General features: G+C 43.5%; 1 protein-coding gene across 5 annotated transcripts in view; it reads right to left on the reverse strand.

The window, feature by feature from the left end:
• Positions 1-13,222, reverse strand: part of ENOX1 (ecto-NOX disulfide-thiol exchanger 1) — a 598,797-nt gene that overhangs the window by 161,936 nt on the left and 423,639 nt on the right. Inside the window, exon 2 of one of the 5 annotated variants that reach the window (XM_080662710.1) lies at positions 9,140-9,204. The exons of the other annotated variants lie outside the window; for them this stretch is intronic. Within the exon in view, the coding sequence (XP_080518836.1) occupies positions 9,140-9,152 (13 nt within the window). The 5' untranslated portion in view covers positions 9,153-9,204. The remainder of the gene's footprint in view (positions 1-9,139; positions 9,205-13,222) is intronic. 5 annotated transcript variants of the gene reach the window in all.

The following is a 13,222-nucleotide window of genomic DNA, read 5'->3' on the forward strand; positions in this document are numbered from 1 at the left end:
AGAAGGACCCACATACACTTTTCCTTTCTGGGAAAAGGCTTATGATAGCTTTACTCCAGCCACCCTGGATATTCCACCCCTCCTCTGAGCCGCACAGAATAAGCAGGGTGATGCTGATCTATAATCCCAGGAGGACTGCTGTCCCATTTATTAAATCCATTTAATTTGATAGTGTATCACCAGGGCTTCAGCAAAATGAGGTTGTTGTTGTTATGTTTTTATTTATTTATTTTTAAATTCTTACCTGAGGATATTTTTCCATTGATTTTTAGAGAGAGTGGAAGAAAGAGGGAAAGACAGAGAGAAATATTGATGTGAGAGAAACACATCCATTGGTTGCCTCCTACACAAGCCTCGACCAGGGCCGGGAAGGAGCCTGCAACCAAGGTGCGTGCCCTCGACTGGAACTGAAACCAGGACCCTTAGGTCCACAGACCACTGAGCCAAACCAGCTAGGTGAGGCTGTTATTTTATTTTAAATAGTTATTTATTTATTTTTAACCCTAAATATAAATGCAAAATGAGCATTGTCTTTGAAAGTAGCCACCTTGGCATTCTAGTCACTTCCTCCATAATTATGATTCTCATTTTCTTCATCTGTAATGGGGATTGTTGACTGGAGAATTTCCTGGAGCACTAGCGTTCCAGACTCCAGGGCTCTGTGCTGATGTTGCTCAAAACCAAGGTTTTACCCAAGACATAAACATTTGGAAGTAACAGAGACAAGACTCAAACTTGGGTTATTCATTTGAGATCCTCATAGTTTCATAGATCTTATTCCCACTTTACCAGTAAAGAAATTGAGGCTTAAAGCATTCAGTGACATTTCCAGCATCACAAAGCAAACATGGCAGAGTGAGAACTAGAGCCAGGTCTCTGCTCCATGTTTAAACAGGTCTCTTTTTAACTACTTCAAAGTTCCCTCCTAGAATGACCCAGCTTGACCATTCACCTAATACACACCACGACTAGAAATTTACTCTTTAAAGAAATCAAGACGTAGCCTTCTGATCCCCAGGCCAATTCTAAAGGAAAAGTTCCAGAACACAATGGTTCTCAATGTCATCATCACTGAAATAACATACTGGCTTTCACGATGAATATATTAGAAATAAAAATGGGAATATCAGCATGTTTATGCCTTTATTTAAGCTCGTTCCAAACATAAGCTTTGCCTGTCTCTTTCCTGGCCTGTCCCTCACTATTGTTTGCCAATCCAGGGTGATTTAAGGCTGAAACCGCTCAGGGCTGCAAACCCTGAAATGAGAGCCCCGTGAATGATATTAACCAGATGTTTCCCACAAATGAGATGAGAAGCCCAGTGCCTGCAGGCTGTTTTGGCTTTAACAGACTTACGTTTTCTTTATGAAGGGCACATAAATAAATAGTCAGAAAGGAAAATGAAAGACACTACTCCTGAGCAAAATATTTTAATGTACAGCATGCGTTACTTTGCTTTTTCTGAGATGCCTGGAGAAGAGACTCTGGGGTTTAATGGAATCTACATGGTGAGAGAGCTAGCTTGAAAAGAGCTTAGAAAGGAATTAACACCTAAATTATGTTGGACCTCAAAGGATCTGAAATTCAGTATTTGAGGAAGTAGGGAAGGATTAAACTTTTTTTTTTAAGTACCACTACTTTTTAACAGTATATGAACAGATGAAAATTACTTTCTCGAACAGCACAGGAACCTACTATGTACTAACTCCTTAAAGCCAATGCACTATTTTCGAAGGTCTGAGAAAGACACACACACACACACACACACACACACACACACACACACACACACACACACACAGGATGACAAAGGTGAAGAGAGAATGTTTGCTCTGAAAGTCAGTTCCTTGCTTAGAAAAGGTGTCCCTGTGAACTTCAGAGATAATGAGCTATAATCCCACTCGGGGAAAAGAAGAAAAAGGCTTAAATTGCAGCAAGAAAGAATCCAATTAAGTATATGGTAGAACTTTCTTTTAGAAACTGCACTTGAACAAGAGGGAGGGTTATTTATTTCCAGGACTGCGGCCCTGTCAGCTCCTCTCTGTATTGCTGACTATAGGCACAGAGGCAGCAAGGCCAAAGCTCAGCAATGTTTCTTTTTAGTTGTCTTTTCCCAACAGAACAAGACAAAAACAGAAACACATATCCCATTCACTGGTTCATACGGAGTCCGGTGTTTAACAATTAGATGGGCATTTTTCAGAGGGCAGTTGGGGTTTTCTATTCAGGGCTTTGGAGGCATGGTGGTTTCATTCATTCATTCATTCATTCATTCATTCATTCATTTACTGGGCACATACTATTGCCAGGATCTGGAGTGACAGAGGTAACTGTAATATGTTCCCACCTAGGGAAACGACTAGGTTTGGGGAGAGCAAAAAGGATGGGCACCAAACTCAAGAGAAGAGCTAAAATATGATCTGAGGCTCAAAGGATTCAAAGAGCCATCCAGGAAGGACCTTCCCAGGAGAGCCTGAGTGGTTTGGGAATTCCAAGTTGTTTCCTAAGTGGGCACTCAGCAGTGTGGCTACAATATTCTGAGGAGCCATGGGAGTCAGGTCCGATCAGAAGCCACCCTGCCGTTCAAGCTAGTAGGTTCAGCCTTATTCTCTCTGGGGTGAAAGCAACTGAAGGTCAGTCAGATGTGCACTTGGCCTGGCCAGAGGCCCATGCCGGCTGGGCTCCCCTCCCTCCCTCCTTCTCTTTCTGTCTGCTGACCTTAAAAGGCTTGCCCCTTTTCTGCCTTAGCAAAGAGTCTCATTTGAGGTGAGAACTAGACTCCGTTTGGAAGAATAGAGGCCTGCCTCCAGTCAGGGCTGGGCATAACTAGGTTAGGTACAAGTGTGGATCCTGGGCTAGGCTGGGCTGCAGCTGAGGGGACACAGGGAAGTTGTCAGTGCCAGGATCAAGTCTGGCCCAGAAAGTAGGACACAGTGCTCTAAGAGAAAAATACAAGAGAGGCAGCAATCAAGCCAATGGTAGCACTACACGTCTAGTCCTGGGTAGGGATTGTGAGCAGCAGACACAGGACAAGTCTAGGCAGGCCAGTGTGCCAGGGGGTCCCAGGCACATGTCACTGGGCCTGAATCCTCCCAGTCTAGGGTTCTGACTCAGTTCAGGGGGACCCGAGGTTTGGCAATAACATTAGTCACAGGTCAAGAAATACCAGGTAATCATGCAGGTTAACTGAGTTGTGACTCAGACTGGGGAAGCAAGACAGGGTCCAGACACCAGAACCGAGTCCTGGGGTTTGGGGATGGAGGCAGTTCCAGTTATCTGTCCTGGGACACAGGGCAGAGCCTGACCAGTGTCAAGCCCAGCTGGATGCTGGGTCCCAAAAGGCAGGGCTCCAGGGCCTCCTTCCTCCTCCATGAGACCCAGATGAGACCTCAAGTGCATGGAGAGGCTGAACACGTGGGAGCAGCGCCCAGGATTTGTGCCGGGCAGAGGGACAGACAGAGAGGCTCTGACGCACCTGCAGTGGCTCCTCTCCCTTCTCCAGAAGAATTATTGACTCAAAATATGATCTATCGTCACTCAACATGAAACCACAAGATACACAGGACATTCTGTTTCCTGGAACAGGATGGAGAAACTGTTTCTCACAACGGTGTCCCATTGCAATTTCCAAGCCCTATTCGACCGTCAGTTAAGGTCATGAACTATTAAAGTAATGCTTTTTTTCAGTTCCATGTCCTCCTTTTCTAAAATATTCTTAACAATTATTTCATGATCAACAAAGAAAAGCCATTTTTATAAAGGTGACCTTGAAGGAAAAGGCTCTGGTCACAGCTGGTTCCTTCACCTCTCTGGGCCCAGGGTCTTCATCTGGTGAATGCGAACATGAACACCAGACAAGCTTCCTCCACAAAATGGGGGCATCAGAGAGGTCAGTCTGTGCGAAAGAGTTATCAAAGTGCTAAGGGGCTGAGTCTGCCGTCCAGTACACCTGTGATGAGGTCCTGGGTCGGCCATGCCCTGGCTTTGTGACAAGTAATCTTTCTAAGCCTGATTTACAAGTATACTATCTATAAAGTGGGGATAATCATATTTAAATGTTAATATTCTTGCAAGGATTAAAAAAACCAAAATGTTTAACCTAAATGTCCAGCACATGGTAAATACTCAGTAAATGGTAGCAATTACTTACAACATTAATACATATAGATGTTATGGAAAATAAATATGACATTGTATACACATAGAGGATCATGATGACGATGGCGAAGTGTTTCCTGTGACAAACATGTGTGTGCCTGCTGGTTGCTCTATGTTTTGCTAGGTGCTTTGTCTGAAAAGGCATTACACAGTATGAGTCCTTCCTTCATGGAAGTGAGAGTCCAGTGGCAGAAACAACTAACCAGAAAACGACAATACAGTATGACAACTTTTGTGAGACATTTGAATAAGAGGTGCTATGGAAACACAGAGAAGGGGCCATGAAAACCAGTCTGGGTTGGGGGCTGTGATGGGTTGAATTTTGTCCTCCTGAAAATATATTTTGAAGACCTAATTCCCCTGGTACCTGTGAATCTTATATAATAAAAGAGTAATATGCAAATTAACCATCACCCTGCTACAGCTACAAGCCACGCCCACCAGCCAATCAGGAGCAAGTATGAAAATTAACCCAACCAAAATGGCAGTTAATTTGCATATCCAAGAGCATAGCGAAGACTGAGCCAGTGTAGAAGGAAGCCAAGCGTTGCAGAAGGGAGTGAAGCTGCAGAGAAGCAAGCAAGCGGGGCTGCGGAGAAGGGAGGGAAGCAGACCACGGCAGGAAGCCCTATTGCAGGAATCTTCCTGCAATGGGCCTCTAGTGTTACTATATTTGGAAATAGGGTCTTAAAAGGTGTAATCAAGTTAAGATAAGGTCATACTCAATTAGGGTGGGCCCTATGTCATATGACTGGTGTCCTTATAAAAAGAGAAGAGCCCCGGTCAGTTGCTCAATGGTTAGAGCACCGGACTTGCACACAGGTTCAATTCCCGGTCAAGGGCACATACCTGGATTGTCGGTTCACTCCGTGCCCCTGATTGGGGCCTGTGTGGGAGGCAACCAATCCATGTGTCTCTCTTACATGATGTTTTTCTTTCTCTCTCTCCCTTACTCTATCCCCCCCTTCCACTCTCTCTGAAAAACAATGGAAAAAATATTCTCCATTGAATATTCTCCATTGAATATTTGAGAGGGGGGATTAACAAAACAAAACAAAAAGAAAAGAGAGAGAGAGAGGAGACATTGACAGACAGACAGAAAGACTTCCATGTGCCAATGGGACAGTGATTGGAGATCAGGAGCTACAAGCAAAGAAATGCCAAGGACAGCAACAAACAGAAACTAAGAAAAAGGCATAAAACAAGTTCTTCCCTAGATCTTTTAGAATGAGGGTGGCTCTGGCCAATACTTGATTTCAGGCTTCTGGCCTCTAGACTGTGAGAGAAGATGCTTCTGGGTTAAGCCACCCAGTTTGTGGTACTTTGTTGTGGCAGTCCTAAGAAATTAAATGGGGGATAGTATCGTAGAAGGAATCCTTGAGTGGGTGACAGATGACTTGAGTCTTAAAAAGGTTAACTTCTGTGTATGCAAATGGAAAATAAAAATGGTATTCCCCAAATATACCCATCAGAATCAGCAATGCAAAGATATTCTAAAGGTTCTCTTTGGAAAAATGTTGAAAACTAGTCCCCAGGAGGCAGACTTGCTCTTATGTTTTCCCCTTTGTGAAAAGACAAACCTTGAAGATTGTTACCTAGTTATTGAGGACAAATTAACCACTCAGATTATAAATTAACATAATAGTGTACTTATAAGTAAATGCCAACAAGCAGAATCTTTAAGAAAGTAAAATTAAAAACTCTTTGGTGATCTTTCTAAAAAGATCCAGAGGTGGGGAGATGTGTCTTCCATTGAAACCCAAAATGTATATCTAAAGTGAGTTCCTTGCCGAAACCGGTTTGGCTCAGTGGATAAAGCGTCAGCCTGCGGACTGAGGGGTCCCGGGTTCGATTCCGGTCAAGGGCATGTACCTTGGTTGCGGGCACATCCCCAGTGGGAAGTGTGCAGGAGGCAGCTGATCGATGTTTCTCTCTCATCGATGTTTCTGGCTCTCTATCCCTCTCCTCTCTCTTCCTCTCTGTAAAAAAATTAATAAAATATATTAAAAAAATAAATAAAGTGAGTTCCTGGAGCCCTGCTGTGCACACACTACAAACAAAGACCTCATTCTGTCAGTAAATCCCTGTCTCCTTTGACCAGGGATGCAATGATAGCAAACAGAGGATTGCAACCTTCAATGGATACTTAAGTAATGTTGACTTGAGTGGGGAGATATGTGTCCATATTTGAAAAGATGACACAACACACAATGAAGAGAATTTCAAAAATTCTAACCAAAACTGGTGCAGAGAAGAGCTGACTGCTGAAAAGAGTCTGTCAGATCTTTCCAGCAACCTGCACACGAAGCATGCAATCAGAACCAGATTTGTTTTGAGTGGGCAGGAGGGGAAAGCCTAACAAATGTTCTATGAAATTCACTTACACTGGGCCAGGGACTTGAATTGACACCAGAGCAATTCTGTGCAGAGGCCTGAGCTGTCACATTCAGAGTAAGTCACTCTGTGTTTCCTGAACCTACTGAAATGCACTCTCCAGATGCAATGGGCCTCATAGCTCAGGAATAAAAATCATGCCAGCACATATCAGTAAGGCATGGAGGGGATCACTTTGACAGGAAGCAAAGGACATTGGGCGTTACCAAAGATCCTGACATTTCAAAGCTGAAAGAGACTTGGACATTTCTTAATCCTACCCCCTTGATTGAGAAAATTGAGGCCCAGGGAGGTAAGTGACTTGCCCAAAGTCTAGTTAAGAGTGGAGCTGGAATTAGAATCAAGAGTCCTGCTGCTTCATCACTGTGCATTTGAGTTCTCCATCACTCCATCCTGTCTTCCTCAATACACATCTAGTCACAATACATTCACTGTCTCCCAAAATGGCCCATTTTATTTTCTATTAATTTTTCCAATGAGAGATTTATCCCTCATCTGTTGACTCAAAACCTGATATCCTGTAGTAAAATCCATTGCCTTTATTCTGCATTCCTGGGCTATGCTCACAGGTACTTCTCTTTCCTACCATTATTGACCAGATTCCTTAAGAAAGCTCACAAGAATAGCCAGTCTTCTCTCAGCCAGCCTCACCACCCTGCTTCTTTTAATCTTCCCATGCAATGACTCTCCTTCTCTAAAACCCACTTTTGAAGACATCTAAGATTATCACCAGAAATGGTACAGGTAGAAGCTGACCTATTAGATTAGCAGTGCTCTCTACCTTTCTGAATCCTAAACCTTATCTGTTTTTTATGGACTTGGAACTAAACACCATGGTCATGTTTGAAGGCTTACTTTGTGTTAGGCCTGTGTTGAAAACTTCACATCACGTTGTTACATGAATCTTTCCCACGGTCCTGTCACAGCTGACACAGGTCTAATAACCTAATTCAAGTAAATCACAAGTCTTGTCTCTGCAGGGTGCCATTAAGCAACTTTGAGGTTGACATTTTGAAACAAAATAAAAGAGTTTGCATTTTCCATTGACTTTTCCAAAATTTGTCTTCATAGGTTTTCTTCCTGTTTCAAATTTTCCCTCCTGGCCCTCAATATCTATATATTGGTAAGACAACTCTTTCTTAAAGTTCCTGCCCCTTCTAATTCACCAGCACATTTCTCTTTGCAGGTCAGACTCAGCCACAGAAGCACAGAAAATCCTCTTAGATAAATCCATTTAGACACCCTCCCTAACATTGACGTCTTCTGAACCCTTGTTGTTGACTTCCAGTTTTAAGGGCCATTGCCAAGTCTCATTGCATGTGTGGTTATTCTTAATTACTTGTGTTGGAGGCTCATGCTAATTCACTTTCCCTGCTTTGTGACCCACTGGTACCTGCTCACTTGTTCTACACCTTGTCTGAATGTACTCCATAGCAAATCATTTACAATATCTGGGCCATGCGTCCTACCATTCCTGGTAGTCACGCTTGAGCAGATTAAGTAATGTGAGATGAGGGTCTTCCTATTTCCTTCAATGGTACTCTTCCTTCCTCTCAGTTCCTAGTTTAAAAACCATCATATGCCAAGACTTTTCAGACAAACCTACCTTTGAATGGTTTTCTACATCATCATTTTTGTCCCCATTGTTATTTAGGTTCTCGTTTGGAATATTGCAAAAGCCTCTTTGTGTGCCCAGAAGCTATAGCTTCTATATCTTCCTCCCTCTTCTTCTGCCCTTTCCTCCTTCCACCCCTCTCCCCACGCCCTTCTCATACCCCTGGATCTGGAATCAGCCAGTGGTGCCACAGAAAACCCATGAGACCAGACTCTAATTGGGGCCTCTAAATGACTTCTTTCGAACTTCTTTTTACATCTCTATCTCATTAGCTGATGATTAATTTTCTCTCTGTACTATGTTATGTGACTTTGTACAGCAGGACTGTTATATAATGATTTTTTAAAAAGCACCCAATAGGCACTTGGTGTTCTTCGCTTTGTCCTGACAGGCTCATGGCAGAGGAGCAAAAGGAGAGGAAAAACACTGTTGAATCTTAAGAAATATTTTTGAATATTCAGTCAAGCACACTAAAAGCACTCCCTAATTAGATCATCCTAATTACCTATTTCTCCATTTATCTGTCTGTCTTTCTAAGGTGGGAGGGATACTCTAGGTATACGGTGAAAGACTAAATAATTTATGTCAACATATTTCTTTCTGGCATTCAATGCCTCCTTGCTTTGTTGTATTGACCCCTTCCTTTGAAGTCAGGATAATAGCCTGGAGTCACATTGATGCCAAGCCCACTACAGTCAGTAGGGATGACAGCAGAGGTGGCATTTCCCAGCACAGAAACATCTTTGTAGTGATCTCCCCTTTGAAACCTGCATCTTTCCAAGGCAATATGGAGGGGATCACCTTTTGATTTCATTTATTGACCTTGGTTTCGGTTTAAAAGCATCTGGGAGATAGGTAACATCTCATAAATTTAAACAAGAACAAAGGAAAGCTTATTCAATATTTAGGTTCAAAGAAAACATTCACATCTTATTATTTAAACAATTTATGTAGGTTTCAATTTAAACTTACTGTTTGAAGGCATTGAAGTAATACAGAGTTGGTCTCTTTAAATAAGATCAGCACAGAGCTGTGGACTTGGGAAAGAAAATAAGGCTATTTTAAAAGTAAACACACCATGAGCGCTCCTAAAGGAAACTGCAAATCACATGCTGTTTTTAAATAACTGGGTAGTCTAGTATTAATTTAACTTTTCTACTAGACTGTGTGGGAAAGGACAACTGGCTGACTTATCACCTTATCTACCATGTCCAACACAGTCCTTCCAACATAGTATCACCTAAAAGAATACTTGTCAAATGAATGAAATAAATTACAAAGTTCACAGAATTTACAGAGTTCACACTGAAGGGACAAGACTATGAAATATTTGGTTGTTCAATCCACAATATCACCATGTAAATTCACATAAGGTTCTAGAGCAAATGACGTCTGCATTTATATTCACTTCATTAACTGAACAATGGGAGCCTTGAGGGTTTCTGCTGGGTGTGCCTCTTATTATCCTTAGAAAATGTTGATGATTTTACTTACATGTTACAGATAATGAGACAGAGAGGCACAAGGATTGAGATGGCGCTCAGGATCACAGAGTCCATCGATAGGACTGTTCTCTGAGCGCTGGTTAACACATCTCTGTAAGATGGCACTCGGACTCACCCTCCTGGCAGCCCATGGCTGCAGAAACACAGATCTGATCTTAAAGGAATGAGATGGAGAGACAGGAAATGGAAAAAATAAAGGAAATGTAGATTATGGGTACGAATGAGGAAATAAGGGGCAAGAAATAGAGTTTAAGAGGGAAAGAAAGGGGAGGGAATCTTTTCTCTGGGAAAGACAGATGAGGGATAGTCTGAATCCCAGGTTCAAAGGCTGGTTCAACCTCCTGCCCAACTGACTAGCTTCTCTACATATGGGTTCTTAATCTTCAAAAGGAGAACTAAAAACCATACTTACCTTTTGGGTGGTTGTGAGGGTTAAATGAGTTAGATACGTAAAGAGCTTAAAAGAGTGGCTGGTACAATGGAACCACTAGATGCATATTAGCTATCCCTTTAATGATGAATATTATATATATTTTGATGTGTACAACTATGGATGTGTGTTATACAGTATACATAATACAACATTGCCTTCCTTTAAAAAAAAGGCATATGCCAATTTTCTGTTGCTCCCTAAGTTAATATTTTATTATCTACTAGAGGCCTGGTGCATGCATTCATGCACAGGTGGGGTCCCAAGGGTGGGGGTGTGTGGCCCAGGATGCTATTGGCCCTCCGGACAGGCAGTGGGATACCCTTGCTGGCCTGGAATCCAGATCCGTCCCACTGACATTCATGCAGGTTTTCGAGAGCCATCTGTCGGCTACTTTCATATTGTTTCTTCCTTGGGGAGTGTCTAGGGAGGGGAAGCAGCCACAGTGAGGCTGACTTCCAGGAGGCCTGCGGTGCTGTTGGGATTGTGCTGGTGGCGCTGGTCTGTTGGTGCCTGGCCGGTTCTCTAGAGATTGGACCTGCAGGACTACTGAGGGAGTGAATGGCTGCTGCCAGGCTGGTGGGCCACTGGGACAGGTCAGTCAGCTGAGCGGCGATCCCGCTGTGGGAGTACACTGACTACCAGGGGCAGCTCCTGTGTTGAGCATCTGCCACCTGGTAGTCAGTGCACGTCATAGCTACTGGTCATTTGGTCATTTAGGCTTTTGTATATATAGATTCTAATTTCAAGAAGTGATTCTTTTTTAAAATTTTTTTTTGATTGTAGAGAGGAAGGGAGAAGGAGAGAGAGATAGAAACATCAATGATGAGAGAGAATCATTGATTGGCTGCCTCCTGCCTGCCCCTTTCTGGGGATCAAGCCCACAACCCAGGCATGTGCCCTTGGCCAGAATTGAATCTGGGACCCTTCAGTCCACAGGCCAATGCTTTATTCACTAAGCCAAATGGGCTAGGGCAATAAGTGATTCTTTAGGTGGAAATCAGGAGGGTCTTCTAGGAAAACAACTGAGGAGGCAGTGCCACATGGTTTCCCCACAGGAGAAATCGCTCCCAGTTTAATCTTAAGAAAAAAGCTTCTCTCTCCCCAAGGACCCAAAGCATTTCTCTGTGTCTGGAAATGGGAATTACAGAATTCAGAGCTGTTTTCTCTTTGTTTTTTGTGCCAGGTAGGTTAGGTGTTAAAACCATACATGCCAACTGTGTGTTCATTCATATACTCAGCCTATCTGCTTTCCCCTTAAACTTAGTTTTCCCCTTTGTAATCCCACGTTTTTAACTTAAACGAATATGTCTATGTTATTAAGCTTTTACACACCTATAGGCACACACACACACACACACACACACACACACGTGTTTTTAATACATTCATATGCTGCTTAATGGTAGGGATACTCTCTAAGAAATGCATCTTTAGGTGATTTTGTCATTATGCAAACAGTGTGTGCTTACACAAACCTAGAGGTTATAGCCTAAGACACACCTAGGCTAATGGTATAGCCTCGCGAGCCGCCGTGGTTTGCTGCTCTGTTGACAAATGAGTTTGCCGACCACTGGCATAGCCTATTGCTCCCAGGCTACAAACCAGTACACATGACCAAAATGCTGTGTGAGCGCAAGAATAAATTAAAATAGAGCAGCACCAGACTTTAAAAAACTTCATTATATCTGAGGCCCTGGCCAGATTTAATTATTTACGTGTTGGTGTGTATTTTAATTTAGAAAGCACCAAGGCCAAATCATGCTCTCTGGTAGTCTTTCATTCTGGCAACATCCTGAGTGATTCCAGTGGCTAACTTTTCAGAGAAGTAAGCTAAGGAGAAATAATTTCACTAACAAATTGCCACTGAAACATAACTCAGCTTTTTGTCTGAGTGCAGTATACTTGGAGGATCATTTCTTCCTGTCTTTCTTTCATTTATTTACTAGAGGCCCAGTGCACAAAATTCATGCACAGTGGGGGGGCGGCCTTCAGCCTGGCCTGCACCCTCTCCAATCTGGGACCCCTGTGGGATCAGGCCTAAACTGGCAGTCGGACATCCCTCTCACAATCCGGGACTGCTGGCTCCTAACTGCTCACCTGCCTGCCTGCCTGATTGCCCCTAATCACTTCTGCCTGCCAGCCTGATCATCCCCTAACCATCCCCTGTTGGCCTGGTCGCCCACAAATGCCCTCCCCTGCCGGGCTGATTGCTCCCAACTGCCCTCCCCTGCAGGCCTGGTTGCCCCCAACTGCCCTCACTTGCCAGCCCAATCGCCCCCAACTGCCCTCCCCTGCTGTCCTGGTCTCCCCTAACTACTCTCCCCTGCTGGCCTGGTTGCCCCCAACTGCCCTCCCCTGCAGGCCTGGTCCCCCCCAACTGCCCTCCCCTGCAGTCCTGGTCACCCCCAACTTCCCTCCCCTACAGGCCTGGTTGCCCCCAACTGCCCTCCCCTGCAGGCCTGGTTGCCCCCAACTGCCCTCCCCTGACAGCCATCTTGTGGTGGCCATCTTGTGATGACGTTGCACGTGAGGCCACCTAGGCTTTTATTATATAGGATTGTTGACACTATTACAGATGGCCTGATTCCCCATCCCCTTTACCCACCTCCTCCCAGTCCCTGCCTCACCTACCTCTGGCCATCACCACATTGTTGTCTATGTCAATTGGGCTATGTATATAAGTGCTTTGGCTAATTCCCTCACCTTCTTTCATCCAGTCCCCTCAACCCCTTCCCTCTGACATCTATCAGTCTGTTCCATGTACCATGTACCCATGGCTCTGGTTCTATTTTGTTTGTCAGTTTATTTTCTTTATTAAATTCCTCATATAAGTGAGATCATGTGATACTTGTCTTTCTCTGACTGGTTTATTTCACTTAGCATAATAATCTCATAATAATGCTGTCACAAAAGATAAGAGTTCCTTATTTTAATTTTTTACAGCTGCATAGTATTCCATGGTATAAATGTACCCCATTTATTCACTCCTTTACTAATGGGCACCTGGGCTTTTTCCAGGTCTTGGCTATTATAAATCACACAGCATTTCTTAATGACTTGTTTTGAATTATTTTCATTTGAAATAACTTCCTGTCCAGTTGTAAATTCAGAGAAAGT

This window comes from Plecotus auritus (genome assembly GCF_963455305.1).
Source record: "Plecotus auritus genome assembly, chromosome: 3".
Taxonomy (NCBI): domain Eukaryota; kingdom Metazoa; phylum Chordata; class Mammalia; order Chiroptera; family Vespertilionidae; genus Plecotus; species Plecotus auritus.